This window comes from Aotus nancymaae, unplaced genomic scaffold (genome assembly GCF_030222135.1).
Source record: "Aotus nancymaae isolate 86718 unplaced genomic scaffold, 86718_ANA_hifiasm-v0.15.2.pri h1tg000076l, whole genome shotgun sequence".
NCBI lineage: Eukaryota > Metazoa > Chordata > Mammalia > Primates > Aotidae > Aotus > Aotus nancymaae.
This window is the reverse complement of record NW_026988491.1, coordinates 15,944,394-15,969,338: the sequence shown is the minus strand read 5'-3', so window position 1 is coordinate 15,969,338 and position 24,945 is coordinate 15,944,394. Positions and strand designations below refer to the sequence as shown.

Below are 24,945 nucleotides of genomic sequence, written 5' to 3'. Positions count from 1 at the left end.
CTCTGGTATCCTATGTCGGCAATGAGGTTTTAGGTCCCAATGATGATGCCTATAATCCTAGCACTTTGGAAGGCCTAAGTGGGAAGCCGGCTTGAGCCTAGGAGATCAAGATCAGACTGGGCAACATAGCAAGATCCCATCATTACAAAAGAAAAAAAAAAGAATGAAAAAATTAGCTGGGCATTGTGGCACATACCTGTGGTCCCAGCTAGTTAGGGGGCTGAGATGGAAGATCACTTGAGCCTGGGAGTTCAAGGCTGCAGTGAGCTATGATCATGCCACTGCACTACAGCCTGGGCAATGGTGGGAAACTCCATCTCTCAAAAAAAAAACAGGACTTGGGCTGACACCTGGACTCCACCTCAGCCTACCCCTAGTTGTGTGACTCTGGGCTATACTTCTCTCACCCATCAAGACCTCACTTGCACACTGCTGCAGCAGAGGAAAGAACACCTCTTGCATTAGCACTAGGCCCAGAACACTGGGCCATCAAGGGCCGCTCCCACCCTGCCCCCATCCTAAGCTGTTTCCTGCACAGAGGAAGGGCTGAGAAGTGGGGTGCTGTGAATCACTCAAGCCACTGCATCTGCAGCAGATGGGAAAACACATGCAGTACTTCCACAGGCCAAGCTCTCCCAGAGGACAACCTCTGAGGAAGGAAGAAGGGCTCTACCGTAAGAGCCCAACCTCAGAGCTCCACACAGGACAAGGCCACATAAGGCAAACAAGGTGGTGCTGTTAGGGCTTGAACCCACGTGCCCAACTGTGTGGCCTTCAGGCCCATGGCTCCTCCATTCCTGTTCTTCTCAGGTCTCAGGGAAAGCCGAGTTCTGAGTTCTTTGGTTGGAAAATATCCCAGTTTATGCTCAGGGAAAGTATAGGCCCCAGGCAGAAGAGCGGAACAACCATTGTCTTGATGGTTAACCTGACCATGACCTTCCTAAGGAAATAAACATGCATTTCCACTTTGTAAACTAGCGTGCAGGCCCTTTGGGGGCAAATCCTCTCATGGCTCCCAGCCTCGTATTCCTCCTCCTACAGAAAGTGGTGCCACAGAAAGAACACTGGACTCAGGAATGTGACATGTGGCTTGGCCACATCCCTGCTATTTTTTTTTTTCTTTTTTAGAGACAGGGTCTCGCTCTGCCACTCAGGCTGGAGTGTAGTGGTACAATCTTGATTCACTGCAACGACTGCCTTCCAGGCTCAACCGATTCTCCCATCTCAGCCTCCCGAGTAGCTGGGACCATAGGTGCATACCACCATGCCAGGCTAATTTTTGTACTTTTTGTCAAGATGGGGTTTCACCATGTTGTACAAGCTGGTCTCAAACTCCTAGGCTCCAGCGATCTGCCGGCCTTGGCCTCCCAAAGTGCTGAAATTACAGCTGTGAGCCATCACGCCTGGTTGATCCTGGCTATTTAATGACCCCCTCTGAGCTGCAGTTCCCTTGACTTATAAATGGAGACTCAACCCAGTCTCTTCCCTGGTTGCTGTAAGCAGGCAAGGACATGCAGAAGAACCCAACCCAAGCCTAGCCCTGCACATATGAAGAGACAATGCTATTCTGGAACTTGAATTCCAAAGACAGGGGAATATCTGGTGACAGCCCCCAACACTTTGAACACATGATACTCTTGCTTTTCTCACAGAGCATATTAAAAGACTGGTGTTCAGTGGAACCCATGTGGGGAATACTGCGCTAGAATAATCTGACTTGCCCTTTGTGTTGGCCAAGGAGGGCACCACTTGGATCTAACCTTCAAGAGAACTTGCCAGCCAGGTGCAGTGGCTAGCCTATAATCCCAGCACTTTGGGAGGTTGAGGCAGTCAAATTGCAAGGTCAGGAGTTCAGCCTGGCCAACATAGTGAAACCCCATCTCTACTAAAAATACAAAAAAAATTATCTGGGCGTGGTGATGGGTGCCTGTAATCCCAGCTACATGGGAGGCTGAGGCAGGAGAATGACTTAAACCCAGGAGATGGAGGCTGCAGTGAGCCAAGATCACGCCACTGCACTTTAGCCTGGGCAACAGAGTAAGAATCCATCTCAAAAAAAAAAAACAGGGCCGAGCACAGTGGCTCACGCCTGTAATCCCAGCACTTTGGGAGGCCGGGCAGGGTGGCAGGGGGAAGATCACGAGGTCAGGAGTTCAAGACCAGCATGGCCAAGACAGTGAAACCCTGTCTCTACTAAAAATACAAAAATTAGCTGGGTGTGGTGATGGGAGCCTGTAATCCCAGCTCCTTGGGAGGCTGAGGCAGGAGAATCACTTGAACCCAGGAGGCGGAGGTTGCAGTGAGCCAAGATCGTGACACTGCACCACTCCAGCCTGGGCAACAGAGCAAGACTCTGTCTCAAAAAAAAAAAAAAAAAAAAAGAACCTGCCCCTGCTGGAGGAGTAAAGAGAGCCGACAGTCTCCGGCCACAGCACCTTCCCATCGCTGCAGCATTTGAGCTGACGTCTGGCCACTTCTGCCCAACACGAGACTCCTTTCAATGGGCAATCTTTGCTCTGGAACTCCAAGAGGGTGGGTCTGCCAGAGCAGCCTCACAGTCCTAGGCTCCTGCTGGTTATTTCTGCAACCTTCCCACCTCATAAGTGACAGTTCTGCATCATAAGCAGAAGGCTCTCTCTACTTTATCTTTCACAGGTGTCATTCCAATAAGCCTCCTGCACCCCTACCACCCTCTCAGGGTCTGCTGACTACAGGGAGAGGATCCCTAGCCAGTTCTGTGTGCCCTGGGGAGGCCAGAGGACGAGGAGCTACTTATGGGACAGCCACCTAGGCAGGGGTGTGGAAGGGACTGGACACAGGCAGGGGTTGTGGGAGTGTGAACAGGGGCTTATTCAAACCAGCCTGGGCCTGCTGGCCCCACAGAGCTCACCTTCAACTCCAACTTCTTCTCCAAGGCCTTGGCGATGACCCTGGCTGCTTCCACGCCCACTGTGTTGCCTTCCAGACACAGAGCCTCCAAGTTGTCAAAGTCTTCAATCTCTTTAATCACATCTTTAGCTGCCACAGACCGAAGAGCAGAACCTTAGGCTTTTGGAATCACAAACAGCTAAAGCAGGACAGAGCCTGGCAACCACCTTGCCACTCAACAGTTTACAGTGCCACCTACCATGCAACGAGCCCTGGCTTACAAAGGAAAATCAGGCTGGGCACCATGGCTCACGCCTGTAATCCCAGCACTTTGGGAGGCCGAGGCAGGTGGAACACAAGGTCAGGAGTACGAGACCAGCCTGGCCAACATGGTGAAACCCCGTCTCCACTAAAAACACAAAAATTAGGTGGGCATGGTGTGGCACACCTGTAATCCCAGCTACTCAGGACGCTGAAGCAGGAGAATCACTTTGACCCAGGAGCCGGAGGTTACAGTGAGCCAAGATCATGCTACTGCACTCCAGCCTGGGCGACAGAGCGAAACAAACAAACAAACTAACAAACAAAACAAAGGAAAATCAGACGGGCTCATGGTCTAGTGTACAGAGCTATGCAGATGGTTCCTCTGTAATGAGTGTTAAAACCAGGCATGCAGAGAGGATTGGGAGCTGAGGCAAAAGAACCACTGGGTGCTCACAGCAAAGAAGACTTTGCTAAGTGGGTGGTGTGTGTGGAGCCTCTGAAGATGGGCAGTGTACCAGGCCAAGCAGAGAAATGGCACCCAAGACAGAAGGCCAGCAGGCACGATGGCACAAAGGCCTTCACCGTTAAGTGCTTCATGTGGTGTGTGTTTGTCCACTGCTGTGCTATTTTATTATGATAAAACATTCCAAACCACCTAAATGTCCATCAAGAGAAGACAGAAGACGCAGTGCAGTGGCTCACGTGGTAATCCCAGTACTTTGGGAGGCTGAGGCAGGTAGACTGCTTGAGCCCAGGTACATTATACAATTAGTTACACCAGCACTGCTATGAAAGATGACACAAGTGTTTTTGACTTGAAAAAAAATATATGTTATAGTAGTGATAAGTGAAAAATTAGGTTACTCAAGGGTTTGGTCTTTAAAAATGTATGTATTCACACACAAACACACATACACACGTGCATAAAACGAGGTTCAGAAACATAGAAACCAAATGTTATAAGTTCTCTCTAGCTGGTAGGATTATGGGTGATTGTGTGTTTTCCTACTACCTGTATTAAAAAGTTCTCAATATATCGGGTTATACAGCAGCTTTTAAAGGATCTATAATATAATCCAATTTAAAAAAAAAAATGAACTCAGCTATGTTCAGGGGAAAAAAAAGACTATGCACTAGAAATAAAATGCCCTGAAATAAGCAGGAGTTATATCCCTGGGGCTATATGAAAGTGAGGATGCATTTTTTTCCTGTTCTTTGAATGTTTCTGTATTCTATAATAAACCTGCATTAATTGTATAATTTGAACAAAACAAAAACTTACATGAAACAAAAAGTTGAGTCTGGCTGATACAGGATGGAGTAGGATGACGTGGGAGGGAACAGACAAGAGATGTCTATAGGAGATAAAGTTTGAACTTGACCTTCTGGTCAAGAAGGGTCTTAAGAAAGGACTTACAACCTATTAGGTGCTCCCTAAGTAGTCGTCCAAGGTGGGTCCAAGTTTCCCTGATAGGGCCAGAATCCCAGGATGCCTCACTGATGCTGATGCGGGTACTTTCACTTCCAGATGCCAGGGAATTCAGGGTTGGTCAGTCCCAGCCACACCTTGCCAAGGGATGAAAAGACTTCTGGGCGCTAGCTAGCTAGCTCTTTCTTTCTTTCTTTCTTTCTTTCTTTCTGAGGCGGAGTTTCGCTCTTGTTACCCAGGCTGGAGTGCAATGGCGCGATCTCGGCTCACCGCAACCTCCGCCTCCTGGGTTCAGGCAATTCTCCTGCCTCAGCCTCCTGAGTAGCTGGGATTACAGGCATGTGCCACCGTGCCCAGATAATTTTTTTGTATTTTTAGTAGAGACGGGGTTTCACCATGTTGACCAGGATGGTCTCGATATCTTGCCCTCGTGATCCACCCACATCAGCCTCCCAAAGTGCTGGGATTACAGGCGTGAGCCACCGCGCCCAGCCGGTGCTTTTTTTTTTGAGATAGAGCCTCGCTCTGTCACCCAGGCTGGAGTGTGGTGGCATGATCTCAGCTTACCACAACCTCCGCCTCCTGGGTTCAAGCGAGTCTCCTGCCTCAGTCTCCCAAGTAGCTGGGATTACAGGCACACACCACCATGCCCGGTTAATTTTTTTTTTTTTTTTTTTTAGTAGAGATGGGGTTTCACCATGTTGGCCAGGCTGGTCTCCAAGTGCTCACCTCAGGTGATCCGCCCACCTCAGCCTCCCAAAGTGCTGGGATTATAGGCATGAGCCATCGCGCTCGGCCTGCTCTTAAAGTAAAAGTGAGCCCTCTCCCTGCCTTACTTACCAGAGCCTTTTGTTCACTTGTTTTCATAGAGTATATTCACATTTTGCCTTTAATTAGTTACCCGGGTACACCATTCCTATTCCAGATTTGCTGCTGCTTAGGGATTGGGTCAGCTGGGCACCCCTGATAACTTACAAAATGGGAGAAACCATATCTAGCCTGTACTGGGAGATGAAAGAAGTTACCTGCAAGGATTTCACAGCCAGCCAAAGTTGAGTTCTTTTTTTTTTTTTGAGACAGAGTCTCATTCTGTCACCCAGGCTAGATAACTGCAACCTTTGCCTCCCAGGTTCAAGCGATTCTCCTGCCTCAGCCTCCCGAGAGTAGCTAGGATTACAGGTGTCTACCACCACGTCCAGGTAATTTTTGTATTTTTAGTAGAGATGAGGCTTCTCCATGTTGGCCAGGCTGGTCTGGAACTCCTGACCTCAGGTGATCTGCCCGCCTCGGCCCCCCAAAGTGCTGGGATTACAGGTGTGAGCCACCACACCCAGCCCAAACTTGAGTTCTAATCCCAGCTCCTGGTCAGGTGTGGTGGCTCACACCTGTAATCCCAGCACTTTGGGAGGTCCAGGCGGGTGGATCACAAGGTCAGGAGTTCAAGACCAGACTGGTCAAGATGGTGAAAACCCCATCTCTACTAAAAATACAAAAAAATTCAAGACCAGCCTGGCCAAGATAACGAAACCCTGTCTCTACTAAAAATACAAAAATTGGCCAGGTGCGGTGGCTCATGCCTGTAATCCTAGCACTTTGGGAGGCTAAGGCAGACGGATCATGAGGTCAAGAGATCAAGACCATCCTGAAACCCCATCTCTACCAAAAATACAAAAGTTAGCTGGGCATGGTGGCACACACCTGTAGTCCCAGTTACTCGGGAGGCTGAGGCAGGCAGATCACGCGGTCAAGAGATCAAGACCATCCTGATCAACATGTGAAATCCCCTCTCTACTAAAAATACAAAAAAAATTCAAGACCAGCCTGGCCAAGATAATGAAACCCTGTCTCTACTAAAAATACAAAAATTGGCAAGGCGTGGTGGCTCATGCCTGTAATCGCAGCACTTTGGGAGGCCAAGGCAGGTGGATCATGAGGTCAAGAGATCAAGACCATCCTGAAACCCCATATCTACTAAAAAAACAAGTTAGCTGGGTGTGGTGGCGCACACCTGTAGTCCCAGTTACTCAGGAGGCTGAGGCAGGCAGGATCACGAGGTCAAGAAATCAAGACCATCCTGACCAACATGTGAAACCCCGTCTCTACTAAAAATACAAAAGTTAGCTGGGTGTGGTGGCACACACCTGTAGTCCCAGTTACTCAGGAGGCTGAGGCAGGAGGATCGCTTGAACCCGGGAGGCGGTGGTTAAAAAAAAGAAAATTAAAGCCGTGCCTTTAGGCATGTCATACCACCTCCCTAAACTGCAAAATGGAAATCCAATTTATCTCACAGGATTTTGTGAAGATAAACTGAGATACTATTTACCTGGCACTTAATACCCTTGTCTGACACAGTGTTCAATAAGTGGCATTTAGTATCAAATCGATGTTTCCTAAACTGAGCTCAATGTTCTAATTGAAGCACAGGAATAGGGATTTCACTGGACCTCTGTGAAAATCCTAGCTCTGCTATTTATCAAATGTGTGACCTTGGGCAAGTTACTTAAGCCTCCTAAATCCTTTTTTCTCATTTATAAAACAGCAACATTCCCATCTATCTCCCACAAGGGTGATGCAAGCATCAAAAGTGATAAGCAAGGTCAAATGAGGCAGATCACCTGAGGTCAAGAGCTCAAGACCAGCCTGGCCAGCACAGTGAAACCCCATCTCTACTGAAAATACAAAAATGAGCTGAAGACTGGCTGAGGTGGCTCATGCCTGGCCTTTGGGAGGCCAAGGCAGGTGAATCACCTGAGGTCAGGAGTTCAAGACCAGCCTATCCAACATGGTGAAACCCTGTCTCTATTAAAATAAAAAATAAAAATTAGCTGGGCGTGGTAGTACACGTCTGTAATCCCAGTCACCCAAGAGGATGAGGCACAAGAATTGCTAAAACCCAAGAGGCGGAGGTTAAAGTGAGCTGAGATCGCACCACCGCAGGCCAACCCAGGTGACCATGCAAGACTTTAAAAAAAAAAAAGAGGCCGGGGGCAGTGGCTCATGCCTGTAATCCCAGCACTTTGGGAGGCCAAGGCGGGTGGATCAAGAGGTCAAGAGATCGAGACCATCCTGGTCAACGTGGTGAAACCCCGTCTCTACTAAAAATACAAAAAATCAGCTGGGCATGGTGGCGCGTGCCTGTAATCCCAGCTACTCAGGAGGCTGAGGCAGGAGAATTGCCTGAACCCAGGAGGCGGAGGTTGCGGTGAGCCGAGATCGCGCCATTGCACTCCAGCCTGGGTAACAAGAGCGAAACTCCGTCTCAAAAGAAAAAAAAAAAGTTAGCCTGTAGTCCAAGCTACTTGGGAGGCTGAAGCCAGAGAATCACTTGAACCCAGGAGGCAGAGGTTGCAATGAGCCAAGATTGTGCCACTGCACTTAAGCCTGGGTGACAGAGTGAGACTCATCTTAAAAAAAAAAAAAAAAAACAACAACACAGGGAGGAAGTCTTATAAACATTAAGGCCCTATCGAGATGGCAGGAATGTGGGTCACCACATTCCCAGCTACCCAAGGACTCAAGCAGCCTCTGACCTGGGGAGGGGAACAAGGCTGCCTACACAACGTGACAACTAGGCATGTCCAGACCAGTTCCCCTGGTGGGGCCAAAACCCCAGGAGCCCTTACTGATGCAGGTGCCTTCACCTGCAGACGCCAGGGGGATTCAAGGTTGGTCAGTGGCAGCCAAGCATTGACGAGGGATGAAAAGACAGGGTCTGCTTTCTGGTTCCTAATTTTCTGTGGCTGCAGTGCCTGTATACACACAGACAGCCATCCCTCTCCCAGGGGCATCTGGCTGCATGGACCAGCATCTTCCAAGAGGGCCTGGATTGTTTTAATGCAGCTCCACCAGAGCCTCAGGTCTGGGGAAAGCAGCAGCATGGGGGTGAAGGCAGGGGTGGGGAGATATGAAGTCAGAGTCAGAGGCTGTATCTTGAGACTGGCGCTAACTGTGGCCCCTCATTATCCATCATCCCCTCCTAAGAAAGAAAGGGTAGGGCACAAAGGGATGCCCACTGCAAACATGCAGAGCACAAGGGAGGTTGCTCATGGGCAAATGACCTCTGAGCCTCATTGTTAGAACAGGCCCAGTGATACCTCACAGAGCTGCTAGGACAAATAATGAAGACAATGTAGCAGAAAGAGTCTAACAACCAGTAAGAGTTCAGTGCACTCCCTTTCCTCCCCTAGACAAAGCAGTGCAGAACTTCCAGAAACTCACCGTCTTCCGCAGTGTTGAGTTTGAGGCTCTTGCCCTTGAAACTCAGCTGTCCCCCAGCCACCTGAGTCTTGGCCAGTGTCTCTGCCAGCTTAGCAATGTCTTCTGAGGCCATGTTGGCCAAGCTGGTGGGCTCCCCTGGAGATCTGCAGACTGGGAAGGCCAACGTTGCATTAAGAAAAAGGAGTCTCCTGAGGCCCCTGGTTGGGGGGCAGGGTAGGACATCAGCCATCTCAGGAGTCTGACCCTACTTCCCCTGCTGTGACCCTAGAACTAAACCACTGGACGGAAGGAAAACAGCATCAGAGAAGAACAGTTCCAGAAGGTGTAGGAGATAGTAAAAGAGCAGAAAAATCATGTTTTAGCCTATAAGGAGCTATCATCTCATTATAAGTCCTCCTCTGCCAAACTGCCACAGCTGGGACACCCAGCAACATCATGTGAGCTGCCTATTTCCTGGGTCCCTTCAGTGAATGGCAGTCAAGTCCCAAAACAAAGGCTGCAGGGTCTGGCCCAAGTACACACCTGCTTGAGCATCTTGGCTGTTCTCTGTTCGAGGTCCCATTCCTCAAACAGGACACAGATGGCTATGGGATCCAGATCATCCATCCTAGAGAATGCCCCACCACCTACGCTGGCATGACTCTGGGGTGGGTCACAGGGGTCAGCCCCACTGCATGCCTGGTTTCAACCCTGGCCAGGAGACTGGGCAGGCCATGGTGGCCCCTGAAGGGTTCCTAGGAGACCAGAGATCACATCATAACAGCCATAACAGCTACCATTATAATAGGCCAGGGACAAGGTTTTCACCCATGAAGCCCTATTGTACCCAAGTTCATCAGATGTGAGTAGAAATGGGGTTGATGAGCCTCACTGTTTATAAAATCAGGAGTACTGGTAAAACAAGTAAAGCTGGCCAGGTGCAGTAGCTCACACCTATAATCCCAGTGTGGGAAGCTGTGATGGGAGGATTCCTTGAGCCCAGCAGTTCAAAACCAGGGTGAACAACATGGCAAAATCCCATCTCTATTAAAAAAAAAAAAATTAAGGCTGGGCACGGTGGGTCACGCCTGTAATCCCAGCACTTTGGAAGGCCGAGGTGGGTGGATCACGAGGTCAGGAGTTCGAGACTAGCCTGGCTAAAACAGTGAAACCCCATCTCTAAAAAAATATATATAAAAAATATATATATAAAACAAAAAAAGCAACATATAGTGGTGTGCGCCTGTAGTCCCAGCTCCTGGGGAGACTGACGTGGGAGGATTGCTTGAGCCCAAGAGACAGAGGCTACAGTGAGCCATGATCTCACCACTGCATTCCAACCTGGGTGACAGAGTAAGATCGTATCTCAATAAATAAATAAATAAAAGTAAAAGTGAGCTGGGTGTGGTGGCACATGCCTGTAGTCAGTCTCAGCTACTGGAGAGGCTGAGGCAGGAGGATCACTTGAACCCAGAAGTTCAAAGCTGCAGTAAGCTATGATTGTGCCACTGCACTGCAGCCTAGGCGACTGCGGGAGATCCTATCTCTAAAACTAAGTAAATAAATACATGAAAAATCTTAAAACAACAAGTAAAGCTTTGAAAACTCCTGCGCCTGCTGGTGGTTATCACTAACCAGCTTTACTTGGACTACACGTGAGATGAAACATCTCACGTGTAGTGCCTGTAAATTTAAGCCAGCTATATTAGATAGGAATGTGGAACATCACTACATACTTGTATAGTGTTTACTTTGTGACATGAATATATGAATACATGTATCTGTGAGATGCTCCAAAAAAAAGAGGAGAAACAGAAGGTACTCAGGAGAGACCAAGGAAACAGATATGCGGTGCAGAACTAGGGGGTGCTATCCAAAAGGCCTCCTCCCACAACCTCATTCTCAGACACAGTTGTGATACCCTGAATCCTCCCACTCCTAGGCTTCCTCTGGGTTCAAACTTATCACCCTGGTTTGTCTATGCCTGTCTTTACCAATAAGCATGAATTATTATTCTGGGTAAGGCGTCCACTCACTCATTCAACAAAACATTGATTGAGTACTGCTGTGTACTGGACGTCGTTCCAGAACAGGAGTATAGCAGTAAAGGAAACATAAACCCTGACCTCTTGAAGCATGAGTTCTAAATGACACATTTAGTATGTGATTTAAAAAAATTGGTAGGAGGGTGCCCAGGAGCAGTGGCTCACGCCTGTAATCCCAGCACTTTGCAAGGCTGAGGCAGGTGAATCACAAGGTCAGGAGCTCAAGACCAGCCTGGCCAACATGGTGAAACCCTGTCTCTACTAAAAATACAAAAATTAGCTGGGCATGGTGGCATGCACCTGTAGTCCCAGCTACTTGGGAGGCTGAGGCAGGAGAATTGCTTGAACTGGAGAAGTAGAGGTTGCAATGAGCCGAGATGTTGCCAGTGCACTCCAGTCTGGGAACAGAGCAGTACACTGTCGGGGAGGGAAAAAAAAAAACAGGGAAGGGGGTCAGGATTTTTTCTTAGGGGAGGAGTTGTGATTTAATGTAGAACGATTTAAAAAGGCATTATTAGGCTGGGCACGGTGGCTCACACCTGTAATACCAGCACTTTGGGAGGCCAAGGCAGGTGGATCACCTGAGGTCAGGAGTTCAAGACCAGCCTGACCAACATGGTGAAACACTGTCTCTACTAAAAAATACAAAAATTAGCCAGGCAAGGTGGTGGGTGCCTGTAATCCCAGCTACTCGGGAGGCTGAGGCAGAAGAATCGCTTGAACCTGGTAGATGGAGATTGCAGTAAGCCAAGATGGTGGCATTGCATTCCAACCTGGGACACAGAGCAAGACTCCTTTAAAAAAAAAAGGCATTATTAGGATATAATTAAATAAAGATGTCAGGGACTGGGCCATGTAGACATCTGGGATAACAGGATTCCTGCAAAGGGGAATAGCAAATGCAATGGCTCTTGTTGGGGAAAGAAGGATGGAGGAACTGCAAGAGGGCCAGTGGGGCTGAAGCACAGAGAGAGAGAGAAAAAAGGAGGTAAGAGATGAGAGTTAACAAGAGGCCCAAATCATAAAGGCCATTTGAAGAACAGTGGCTTTGACTATGAGTGACAAGAAAAGCCACTGAAGGGTTTCTAGCAGAAGACAGATGTCATTTGACCTATGTTTTGACAAAATCACTCTACTTGCCACACAGGGCCTGGCATATAGAAGGTGCTTAAGAAATGACCCATTGAAACTGCATAAAAATTAACCAGTCGGGTGCAATGGCTCACTCCTGTAATCCCAGCATTTCAGGAGGCTGAGGTGGGCGGATTGCTTGAGCCCAGAAGTTAGAAACCAGCCTGGGCAATATGCCGAAACTAAAAATACAAAAATTAGCTGGGTGTGGTATCGTGTGCCTGCAGTCCCAACTACTTGGGAGGTAAAGTGGGAGAATCACTTGAGTCCTGGAGGTGTAGGCTGCAGTGAGCTGAGATCTTGCCACTGTGCTCCAGCCTGGGCAACAGGACACCCTGGTTCAACAAAAAGAAAAATTAACCAGAGCCCAGGCACGGTGGCTCACGCCTGTAATCCCAGCACTTTCGGAGGCCAAGGAGGGTGGATCATGAGGTTAGGAGTTCAAGACCAGCCTGGCCAATATAGTGAAACCCTGTCGCTACTAAAAAAACTTGAACCCAGAAAGCTAAGGTTACTGTAAGCCGAGATTGTGCCACTGCACTCCAGCCTGGGCGACAGAGCAAGACTCCATCTCAAAGAAAAAAGAAAAAAATTTAACCAGAAACCAACCCAGTGCAGTGGCTCACACCTGTAATTTCAACATTTTGGGAGGCTAGGTGGGAAGATCATTTTAGACCAGGAGTTTGAGACAAGTCTGGGCAACAGAATGAGACAGTGTCTCCACAGAAAAATCTAAAAATTAGCCAGGTGTGGTGGCACCTGTAGTCCCCACAACTTGGGAGGCTGAGGTAGGAGGACCGCTTGAGCCCTGGGAGCCGAGGCTGCAGTTGAGTGGTGATCGTCCCACGACGCTCCAGCCTGGATGACAGAGGGAGACCCCGTCTCTAAAAAGATAAAAAATAAAAAAACAAACAGACAAAATACAACCTGAGACCCCAGCATCTCTTGCAGTTCTGCGATGGGACAATTTGAGGGTAAAAGGTGGTGGTGGAGTCTCCTGATAGAATAGGGACAGAACTTCTCAGCTGAAAGGGACCCCATTCCTCAGTCCAGGAGAGAGACAAAGAGATGCACCCCTCCACACACACTTATAGACTAAGAAACTGAAGCACAGAAAAGTGAATTGATTTGTCCAAGGTCAGCAAATGGTCAGCGGCAGAGCAAAAGCAAAGGGTTAATAGAGAAACGTCCTCTCCCCGCTCGCAGCACCGTCGGAGACTTTTCTGAGGTGAGATGCATGCTCCTGCGAAGCGTCAGCAGTGACTCACATCGATCCCAGGGACAGCGGCGCCAGCCATGGCCCCCCAGGGGCGTGGGCCTGCTGGGAGGCGGCGCCGTGGGAGCGACGCGCAAATACAGGCCGCAAATGACAGGCGGGCGGCGCGGGCGCGGCATCTGGAATTCCCAGAGGACTCGCACCGCCTTCGGTTGACAACGAGGCTAATATGAGATGCCACTGCTAACAGCTGCACGCTGCGCGGCTCCGTAAAGTCAGATGCCCTTTAAGCCTCATTTTCCCCATTTGTGAAAGGACCCAGCGCCGCCCAACACACCCACTCCCACAGCCACCCCCGGAGTGCTCGGCTGTCGAAGGCGAAGTGGAGAAAGCCGAGGGGACAGGCAGAAGGCGCACAGGGGAGACATGCCTCCTCGACCTGCACCCCCGTCCCAGGCAGGTGACGGGGAAAGGAAAGGGAACCTGACTGTACCGTAAACAGGCGGCGCCGCCGCGTGGAGGGAACCGAGTACGCGCGTCCGCCCCAACGGGACGGGGACAGATTTAGGGTCCGGGTCAGGCCGGAGTCGCCACCTCGGGGTCCAGGGGTCGCGATGTCCACCCCGCTTGTCTGTCTGTTCTCTCGGGCTCCCGGCCTCACGCGCTTCCAACACCACCTGCTCTCCGCACCGCGGTGGATGATGGCGGCGGAGGAGGATTTTGAAAGCCGGCAGTTTCTTTGCTTCGATTTGATTTGTTCGAGGCCGAGGCAGGCTTGCCCTTGCCCGGCACGCGCTGTCTCTCGGGTAGGGTAGTCTCGTTCCCCCGCGCAGGGCGCGGCGGGGCGCGCGCCGCGAACTACCCATCCCATGGTGCACCGCGCGCAGAGGGTTCCCCTCCGCCCTCCTCTTCGCCCCCCGTGGCGGCTTCTGGCTCTTTCTCGCGGAGACGCAGGGCGGTGTTCAGCAGGGAGCGCCCAAAGACTACAATTCCCGGAATGCGTTGCGCCCTGGCCCGTCCGCTTTTCCGGAAAGGTTTTGTTTGCGTTAACTGTGGTGACGCAGGTATTGCCGGCTGCTGGGTCTCTTCCGCAAGACGCAGGTATCCATTTCCCGAAAGAAAAGACTCCCTTCCATCCCATGAAACTGAAAGGGCATTCGAAGGCTTCCACACAAATATGCACAAATTACTTGATAACTAAAAAGGGGAAATAGTAACTATCGTAGAGAAGCTCTACAGACACCACTTGAACGGCCATGTTAACATCAACAGCAGGACAAGCTGACATTCATTGCACACTTTCTGTGTGATGCACTGACGCCTGGTCTGCAATGCATGACCTTAGTCTAATCACGAGAAACCCAAGCTGAGGGACATTATAACTGATCTGTACCCTTCCGGAAATGTCTATATTATGTAAGAAAAAGAAAAACTGAGTAACTGTTGCCGATTACCGGAAACGAAGAAGACAACTGAATGCAAGACATGGTACTGGATCGGATCCTGGGTGGGGATTGCTATAAAAGACAATATTGAGACAGCAAAATGTGACTGTGTATTAGATAATAGTATTGTATCAGTGTTAAATGTATTAATTTTGATTATAGTACAGGGTTTTGTAAGAGACTGCCCTTGTTCTTGGAAAAAAATGCTGAAATAATTAGGGACAAAAAGGACATGATTTCTGCAACCATTTAAGGTTAAAAGAAATGTACCTATACATGTACATAGAGAAGGCAGGGGCACAGATGTGACAAAATGTTTATCAGTGAATCTAGTTGAAGGATATGGGCGTTCTTTGAATATTTTTGCAACTTTTCTGTAGGTGTGAATTTAAGCACAAACAGCTTTTTTTTTTTTTTTTTTTGAGATGGGAGTTTCGCTCTTGTTACCCAGGCTGGAGTGCAATGGCGGGATCTCGGCTCACCACAACTTCCGCCTCCTGGGTTCAGGCAATTCTCCTGCCTCAGCCTCCTGAGTAGCTGGGACTACAGGCACGCGCCACCATGCCCGGCTAATTTTTTGTATTTTTAGTAGAGACGGAGTTTCATCATGTTGACCAGGATGGTCTCGATCTCTTGACCTCGTGATCCACCCGCCTCGGCCTTCTAAAGTGCTGGGATTACAGGCATGAGCCACTGCGCCCGGCCCTTTTTTTTTTCTTTTTTCTTTTTTTTTTTTTTTTTGAGACGGAGTTTTGCTCTTGTTGCCCAGGCTGGAGCGCAATGGCACAGTCTTGGCTCACTGCAACCTCCGCCAGTTCAAGCAATTCTTTTGAGTGGCTGGGATTACAGGCACCTGCAACCATGCCTGGCCCTCCTGATCCACCCACCTAGGCTTCCCAAAGTGCTGGGATTACAGGCGTAAACCACCGCGCGCAGCCAATTTTTGGTTTTTTTAGTAGAGATGGGGTTTCACTATGTTGGCCACGCTGGTCTCGAGCTCCTGACCTCAGGTGATCTGCCCATCTTGGCTTCAAAGTGCTGGGATTACAGGCATGAGCCACTGCACCCGGCCTTTTTTTTAAAACGAAAAAACACCCTAAGGTCTCACTATGTTGCCCAGGCTGGATTTGAATTTCTGGGCTCAAGTGAGCCTACAGCCTCTGCCTCTCAAGCAGCTGGGACTATGCATGTGCACTGTCTCTCCTGGGTTGGTTGGTTTGTTTGAACAAAGAGCTTTTTATTTTATTAATTTTTGAGATATCATCTTCCTTGGTCACCCAGGCTGGAGTGTGGTGGCCCGATAAAATTTTTTATTTTTTGCAGATACAGGGTCTCATGTTGCCCGAGCTGCTAGCTTTTTAACCATCATGTAAAAAACGTGTAATTTATAAACACTTTAGTCAATATACAACAGGATAAAGAGAAAAGTAGCCGGGTGCGGTGGCTTACGCCTGTAATCTCAGCACTTTGGGAGGCTGAGGCGGGTGGATCACGAGGTCAAGAGATTGAGACCATCCTGGTCAACATGGTGAAACGCCGTCTCTACTAAAAATACAAAAATTAGCCAGGCATGGTGGCGCACGCCTGTAATCCCAGCTACTGAGGCAGGAGAATTGCCTGAACCCAGGAGGCGGAGGTTGCGGTGAGCCGAGATCGCGCCATTGCACTCTAGCCTGGGTAACAAGAGCGAAACTCCGTCTCAAAAAAAAAAAAAAAAAAAAAAGAGAAAAGTAAACATCATCCTAAACTCTAGCACCCAGAGATAATCACTTTCAAGATATGCAGCCTTCTTTTTCTTTTGCCTTTTCCTTTTTCTTTTTACCTTTTGCTTTACCTGCAATTCAAAGTTAAACAGACCGGCCAGGTGCAGTGGGTCATGCCTGTAATCCCAGCACTTTGGGAGGCCGAGGTGTGTGGATCACTTAAGATCAGGAGTTCCAGACCAGTCTGGCAAACATGGTGAAACCCTGCCTCTACTAAAACTGCAAAAAATTAGTCGGGCATTGTGGTGCACGCCTGCAGTCCCAGCTACTCACGAGGCTGAGGCAGGGGAATCGCTTGAACCAGGGAGGCGGAGATAGCAATGAGCTGAGATTGCATCACTGCACTCCAGCCTGGCGACAGAGTAGAACTCCATCTCAAAAACAAAACAAAACCAAGAAACCCAACAAAGTTAAACAGATCATGGGCTGGGTGCAGTGGCTTACACCTGTCATCTCAGCACTTTGTAGGATCGAGGCAGGCAGATCACTTGAGCCCAGGAGTTCGAGACCAGCCTGGCCAACATGGTGAAACTCCATCTCTACTAAAAATGAAAAAAATTAGCCGAGCATGGTGGCGTGTGCCTGGAAACCCAGTTACTCAGGAGGCTGAGGCAGGAGAATCACTTGAACCCGGAAGGCAGAGGTTGCAGTGAGCTGAGATTGCACCACTGCACTCCAAACTGGGTGACAGAGCGAGACTCTGTCTCACAAACAAAGTTAAGCAACTAATGAGCTGGGTGCAGTGGCTCACCCCTGTAATCCCAGCACTTTGGAGAGTCAAGGCAGGCAGATCACTTGAGCCCAGGAGTTCAAGACCAGCCTGGACAACATGGTCAAATCCCGTCTTGACAAAAAATACAAAAATTAGTTGGACGTGATGGTGCACACCTGTAGTCACAGCTAAGGGACACAGGCAGGAGGATCTCAAGCCTGGGAGCTTGAGGCTGTATTGAGCCATGATCACACCACTGCATTTCAGTGACAGAACAAGACCTTATCTCAAAAATTTAAAAAAAAAAAAAAAAGTTAGCTCAGGCATGGTGGCTAGTAGTTTGGGAGGCTGAGGTGGGCGAATCATGAAATCAATAGATCAAGACCATCCTGGCCAACATGGTGAACCCCTGTCTCTACTAAAAATACAAAAATTAGCTGGGGGTGGTGGCGCATGCCTGTAGTCCCAAGCTACAGGAGGCTGAGGCAGGAGAATGAATCACTTGAATCCGGGAGGCATAGGTTGCAGTGAGCTGAGATCACACCACTGCACTCCAGCCTGGTGACAGAGCAAGACTCCATCTCAAAAAAAAAAAAAAAAAATCTTCACAACCAAAGGAAAGTGGACACCATTACCCACTTCCCAGCACAGAAATGAGAAAACTGAAGATCTAGACAGAGTGCAGCTCTCCCAGTTGGCAAAGCTCCTGAGATATGGGTCCTCTTTCCACCCTCCCGCTCCTTTTTACCTACAAGGCCCGTGTCAAATGCTGCTTCATGAGTCTCACCCTCCTGCAGGTGCCCACAGCAAGATGCCAAGCCCCAGAGCAATTGGCCTGGGGCTCTGGGGCTCTTTGACAGAGTTAACTCTGTTCTTGGCAGTTTCCTTCTCAGCATGGGTGAGTCTCTGAAGAAGGCGCTGTATCCATCTGGGCAGTATCTTCTCTGGGCCTGCTCTGTCATAGGTGCTTCAGGTTTCCTCAGTTGAACCGGATACCAGTCGGGCTACCGGATGTTTGCTTAAAATGAGTCATCATAGAACTGATGCTATTCCTGTGCTGCTTCCAGCTATGACTGATTAAATCAGTCAGGATTTTCCTCAGGGTGATCCGCAGACTCCCTTTTCCAATTTTACTTCTTGAGACTTTCCTTGGTCCTTGCACAGAGACCTCCCAAAGAGAAGAGGAAGGTGGGCAGTGGAACATCTTAGCTGACCGTCCCCGTCCACATCCAGCTGATGGGTCATGGGATTTTCGGAACTAGAAGGGAATTCTTAGACAACAGAAATTCAGTGGCCTTCAAGGATCCAGAATGTAACAGGAAGTCATGGGGCTTGCAGGGGGCATTGGGGAGATTGGGAGGACTCGTTGGGAGTTGGAGAGTGGATATTCTGTCTGAAGGTGTTCATGTCCAGGCTGGTTGCGGTGGCTCATGCCTGTAATCCCAGCACTTTGGGAGGTCGAGGCAGGTGGATCACTAGGTCAGAAGTTCGAGACCAGCCTGACCAACATGGTGAAACCCCAACTCTACTAAAAATACAAAAATTAGCCGGACATGGTGGTGCGGACCTGTAATCTCAGCTACTCAGGAGGCTGAGGCAGGAGAATCACTTGGACCTGGAAGGCAGAGGTTGCAGTGAACCAAGATTGCACCACTGTACTCCAGCCTGGGCGACAGAGTGAGACGCCATCTCAGAAAAAAAAAAAAAAGGTTCTCACGTCCAAGGCTAAAAATCACAAACTTAGCCTGACAACACTCCCTAGCAATCTGGATTATATCACTTCTATATCCTGATTCTGCCTTTTTTTTATTTCTGAGACGCAGTCCTGTTCTGTCACCCAGGCTGGAGTGCAGTGGGGCCATCTTGGCTCACTGCAACCTCCACCCCCTGGGTTCAACCAATTCTTCCGTCTCAGCCTCCTGAGTAGTTGGGACTACAGGTGAGCACCACCGTGCCCAGCTAATTTTTGTATTTTTAGTAGAGGGGAAGGTTTCACCATATTGGCCAGGCTGGTCTTGAGCTCCTGACCTTGTGATCCTCCTGCCTGTGCCTTCCAAAGTGCTGTGATTGTAGGCTCGAGCCACCGCGCCCAGCCTCCTGATTCTATCTTAAACCTCTGGAGACTGGGGTTTGAAAGGAACAGGGGGTTTGCCCAAGGGTGCACAGTGAGTCAGAAGAATGAAGAATTATCACTCTTTCTGGCTGGGTATGGTGGCTCACGCCTGTAATCCCAGCACATTGGGAGGCCAAGGTGGGTGGATAACCTTAGGTCAGGAGTTCAAGACCAGCCTGGCAAACATGAGGAAACCCCATCTCTACTAAAAATACAAAAAATTAGTCAGGCATGGTGGCAGATGCCTGTAATCCCAGCTACCCAGGAGGCTGGGGCAAGAGAATCGCTTGAACCTGGGGCGGGGGCGGAGGTTGCAGTGAGAAGAGATCACACCACTGCACTCCAGCCTGGGCAACCAGAGCGAAACTCTATCTCAAAAAAAGGAGAGAATCATCGTGGTTTCCAAGCAACATACTTACCGTCTCTCTTTCTCCTTCCGGCCCTTTCTCCAGCTTTCTCTCTTTCAAGTTTTCACTTGAGAACTAGTCTCCTGGCCCAAGAAGTGTAATCATAGTCTTTGACAGATGGATACTATCATCCAAAACCGTCACCTGTTGGCTTAGCGCAGTGGCTCAAGCCTGTATTACCTGCACTTTGAAAGGCCAAGGTGGGCAGATCACAAAGTCAGGAGATTGAGACCATCCTGGCCAACATGGTGAAACCCTGTCTCTATTGAAAATACAAAAAAAATTTAGCTGGGTGTGCTGGCACACACCTGTAGCTGGCACACTCCCAGCTACTCAGGAGGCTGAGGCAGGAGAATCACTTGAACCCTCCAGGCAGAGGTTGCAGGGAGCCAAGATTGCACCACTGCACTCCAGCCTGGTGACAGAGTGAGACTCCATCTCAAAAAAAAAAAAAGCTGAACTCGTTCCTTATTTCAACAAATGAAGCACTGAGGCCCAAGTTACAGTGTGACTTAGACATGAGACAAGACTGGGCATGGTGGCTCACAACCACCTGTACTCCACGCAATTTGGGAGGCCAAGGTGGGAAGACTGCTAGAGCCTGGGAATTTGAGATCAGCCGGGGCAACATAGTGAGACCCTGTTTCTACTAAAAACAATTAGCTAGGCGTGGCAGTGCATACTTGGAGTCCCAGCTACTAAAAAGGCTGATACAGGAGAATCCTTGAGCCCAGAAGGTGGAGGTTGCAGTGAGCCATGGTCAGGCCACTGCACTCCAGCCTAAGCAATAGAACAAGACCTTGTCTCAAAAAAAAAAAAAAAATGGCTGTCACAGAGGCTCATGCCTGTAATCCCAGTACTTTGGGAGGCTGAGGCGGGTGATCACAAGGTCAAGAGATCAAGATCATCTTGGCCAACATGATGAAACCTCATCTCTGCTAAAAATACAAAAATTAGCTGGGTGTGGTGGTGCACACCCGTAGTCCTGGCTACTCAGGAGGCTGAGGCAGGAGAATCACTTGAACCCAGGAGGTAGAGGTTTCAGTGAGCCGAGACTGCACCACTACACTCCAGTCTGGTGACAGAGAGAGACAGAATAGAAGCCAGGTCTCTAGGATGCTTTTCTATGTTTATTATTATTATTATTATTATTTTTTGCCCTCTGAAGTGAATGAATTGAACCAAAGTTATTATTATTTTTTGAGACGGAATCTTGCTCTTGTCACCCAGGCTGGAGTGCAAATGGCACTATCTCAGCTCACTGCAACCTCTGCCTCCTGGTTTCAAGCGATTCTCCTGCCATAGTCTTCCAAGTAGCTGAGATTACAGGGGCCTGCCACCACACCCAGCTAATTTTTGTATTTTTAGTAGAGACAGGGTTTCACCATGTTGGCCAGGCTAGTCTCGAACTCCTGACCTCAGGTGATCCACCCGCCTCGGCCTCCCAAAGTGCTGAGATTAGAGGTGTGAGCCATGTCAGGCCTTCTAGGGTTGTTTTCAACAAACACACTTCACTTTGTGAGTGCCAGGTGAGTATAAGGGGTAATCAGGAGAAGCTGAGAGTGTTGTGCAGCCTTTTTTTGTTTTTGTTTTTGTAAAGAATGTTTGGAAGACAAAAGCAGGCTGCCTCGATTAGTCTGGTTTACTTAACTGAGTGTTTTAAATTCCATTCTGGTGCCTGAAAACAAACTTAATTGCCAATTGTAAATGGAATAAATAACAATATTTATGTTGAATTCCTGAAAACAGACCAAGGCTGCTGACTTGCCATTTAGTCAGATTAAAAACAAATGGCTAAAGTACGCCAGACATGTGAGGAATGTGGAGAGAAAATTCCAACGCGCAAGGGCCCCTGGAGAGAGATGGGTCAGCCCACCTGCAGGGCAAGGCAGCCTCCCCCAGGGTCCCCTCCCCTGGTGGGAGTGGGTTGGCTGCATCATCTGTGAAGGACACTTAAACCACATCCTCCTCAGGGCTCAAGCCAAGGGCTTCCCATTAAACTATTTTTTTAACCTTGATAAATAACCATCATTAAAATAAATCATTGGTTCCACAAATAGTTATCAAAGATCTGTGTTCCAACAGGCATTGTTCCAGCTCCTGAAAATCCAGTGATGAAAGAAACTGAAAAGGACGGTGTCTATGGAGGAGCTTAAATTCTGCTCTAACTAATGTTTATGGAGGGTTTTGCAGTACCAAATCTTTTTTGGTAGATTATCTTCTCTTTTAATAATGCTTTCTTTTCTTTTTCTTCTTCTTCTTTTTTTTTTTTTGAGACGGAGTTTCACTCTTGTTACCCAGGCTGGAGTGCAATGGTGCAATCTCAGCTCACCGCAACCTCCGCCTCCTAGGTTCAGGCAATTCTCCTGCCTCAGCCTCCTAAGTACCTGGGATTACAGGCACGCGCCACCATGCCCAGCTAATTTTTTGTATTTTTAGTAGAGACGGGGTTTCACCATGTTGACCAGGATGGTCTCGATCTCTTGACCTTGTGATCCACCCGCCTCGGCCTCCCAAAGTGCTGGGATTACAGGCGTGAGCCACCATGCCGGGCCGAGGCTGTCTTTTTGTTTGCGGCTCTCAGAGTAGTGAGGAGGGAGAAGGCACTGCAAGAGGGAAGAGTCTGAGAGCTGCAGGTGCAGGTGCATTTTGTTCCCCTTTAAAGTCTGCTTTAAAGCAGAGACAGAGGAAAGCGCAGGAGGCCATGTAAACCACACAGATTCTGGAGCCAGAACTGCTACCTTGGGCAAGTCACTTCATTCTGAGCTTCAGTTTTTCACCTGAAAATGGGCATGATGAAATCAATCTTTCAGTATTACTGTGAGAATTAAATAGATAAACACAGATTGTGTGCAGCGGCTCATACCTATAATCCCAGCACTTTAGGAGGCTGAGGCAGGAGGATCACTTGAGTCCGGGAGTTCAAGACCAGCCTGGACAACATGTGACCCCTCCCCATCTCTACAAAAAATTTTAAAGATTAGTCAGAAGTAGGGGTGCATACCTGTGGTCTCAGCTACTTGGGAGGCTGAGGCAGGAGGATCACGTGAGCCCAGGAGCTGGAGGCTGCAGTGAGCCATGATCACACTACTATCCTCCAGCCTATGCAAGAGAGTCAGATCCTATCTCAAAAAAAAAAAAAAAAAAAAGTAAACATAGCTCCAGTTTCTTGTCTCTCCTAGAACTTATCATGGTGCATTAAAATATTTTATTTAAAATTTGTCTCACTGTTATATCCCCAGTTCCTAAGATTGAGTCTGGCACAAATGTTTGTGGAAGAGGTAACATTTGTAAAGATAAAGTCTGCCAGGCTCACAGCTGATCTGAAATAAATTAAAAATATATCGCCTGTAATCCCAGCGCTTTGGGAGGCTGAGGTGGGTGGATCACAAGGTCAAGAGATCGAGACCATCCTGGCCAACATGGTGAAACTCTGTCTCTACTAAGGAGAAAAAAAAAATACAAAAATTAGCTAGGCATGGTGGCGTGCACCTATAGTCCCAGCTACTCGGGAGGCTGAGGCAGGAGAATTGCTTGAACCTGGGAGGTGGAGGTTGCAGTGAGCCGAGATCACACCACTGCACTCCAGCCTGGCGCCTGGCAACAGAGCCAGACTCTGTCTCAAAAAAAAAAAAAAAAAAATATATATATATATATATAGACACACAAATGTGTGTGTATGTGCATGTGTGTAAAATGAAGAGGATCAAGAAAGAAATCAGAGAACTCTTGAGAGTCCTCCAGGAATCAGTGGGGCAGGTAGTGGTAAATGAACACTCTTTGGATCATGAGCTGTAGATTCAAATGTAGCCTCTTCAGTACTGAGGCAGTGTCATGAAAATGTATAGCTGGTCTGTCTGGTTAATCTCCTCTTACCTAGTAGGTCTTCTAAGCAGCCTCAAATCCTTTCTAGAAAGATCCCTGGCAAAGATTCTCTCCTTGACCAAACTCTATTTAGGCTCCCCTGAACTTTTCAACTAGGTCTTGACTTTTTTTTTTTTTTTTTTTATAAGACAGGGTTTCACCATGTTGGTCAGGCTGGTCTTGAACTCCCGACCTCGGGTGATCCGCCTGCCTTGGCTCCAAAGTGCTTGGATTACAGGCGTGAGCCACCACGCCCGGCCTTTGACTTTTTGACTTCTGTGTTAATCTTTACATTATCCAGTTTTGTTTTGTTTTTAGGGACAGGGCCTTGCTCTGTAACCTAGGCTGGAGTGCAGATAGCAGGATCATAGCTCACTGCAGCCTCAAACTCCTGGCCTCAAGTGATCCTCCTGCCTCAGCCTCCAGAGTAGCTGTGACTACAGGAGCATGCCACCACACCAGCGAATTCTTTAATTTTTTGTAGAGAAGGAGTCTCACTATGTTGCCCAAGATGGTCTTGAACTCCTGACCTCAGGTGATCCACCTGTCTCGGCCTCCCAAAGTGCTGAGATGACAGGCACATGAACCACTGCACCCAGGCCTGATTGTCAATATCTAATCCTCTTTTTTTTTTTTTTTTTTTTTTGAGACGGAGTTTTTGCTCTTGTTACCCAGGCTGGAGTGCAATGGCGCGATCTCGGCTCACCACAACCTCTGCCTCCTGGGTTCAGGCAATTCTCCTGTCTCAGCCTTCTGAGTAGCTGGGATTGCAGGCACGCGCCACCATGCCCAGCTAAATTTTTAGTATTTTTAGTAGAGACGGGGTTTCACCATGTTGACCAGGATGGTCTCGATCTCTTGACCTCGTGATCCACCCGCCTCGGCCTCCCAAAGTGCTGGGATTACAGGCGTGAGCCACCGCACCCGGCTAATATCTCATCATTCTCCACCATTCCCCAGGTGATGTCTGATCACCTTGGTCTGCCTTCACAACATTCTTGTTAGGTGTGTTTAAGCCTGAATCCTCCCTTATCTCTGATGTAATTTCCTATCCACCTACCCTCAATCAGTGGATCCTTGCTCCTTCCCTATAAATTCCCAATTGCCCATGCTGAATTCTGAATTGAGCCCAAATATTCTCCCGCCCTGCCGAACTCACTGCAGTGGTCCCTACACCCATCATGATGCTCCTCCCCCCAATAAAGTGGCCTTATAGTCTTTAACAAAATGTCATTTAATATACATATTTTTAACATCCTATGCATAAAACTCCAGCCAAGTGAAGTCCTGATTCCTCTCTGTGTCTCCGGTTCCCATCAGTGACGAGAGCACAACGCAACCAGGGTTTTGGGGAGCCTTCCATGAAAGCACCTGGAAGCCTGGGGGCTTTTGACACAGATAGGGAAGGGCGGAGGCAGTGGGTCTGAGCAGCATCAGCCTAGAAATGCAGAACTGCCAAAAGAAACTCCCCCTAAAAGTCGGGACACTTTA

General features: G+C 48.7%; 1 protein-coding gene across 6 annotated transcripts in view; it reads right to left on the bottom strand.

Annotated features, from left to right (window-relative positions):
* RANGAP1 (Ran GTPase activating protein 1) overlaps positions 1-13,892 on the bottom strand; it is a 47,494-nt gene extending 33,602 nt beyond the window's left edge. Inside the window, exons 1-3 of one of the 6 annotated variants that reach the window (XM_012476665.2) lie at positions 13,644-13,892; positions 8,780-8,929; positions 2,891-3,018 (exon numbers count right to left, since the gene is read on the bottom strand). In XM_012476665.2, the coding sequence (XP_012332088.1) occupies positions 2,891-3,018; positions 8,780-8,891 (240 nt within the window). In that variant the 5' untranslated portion in view covers positions 8,892-8,929; positions 13,644-13,892. Of the gene's footprint in view, positions 1-2,890; positions 3,019-8,779; positions 11,068-12,693; positions 12,819-13,643 lie in introns of those variants that run through there. The other 5 variants (XM_064368109.1, XM_012476664.2, XM_064368108.1 and 2 more) reach the window with 5 other exon arrangements.
* Between the last annotated feature and the right edge of the window lie 11,053 nt (positions 13,893-24,945).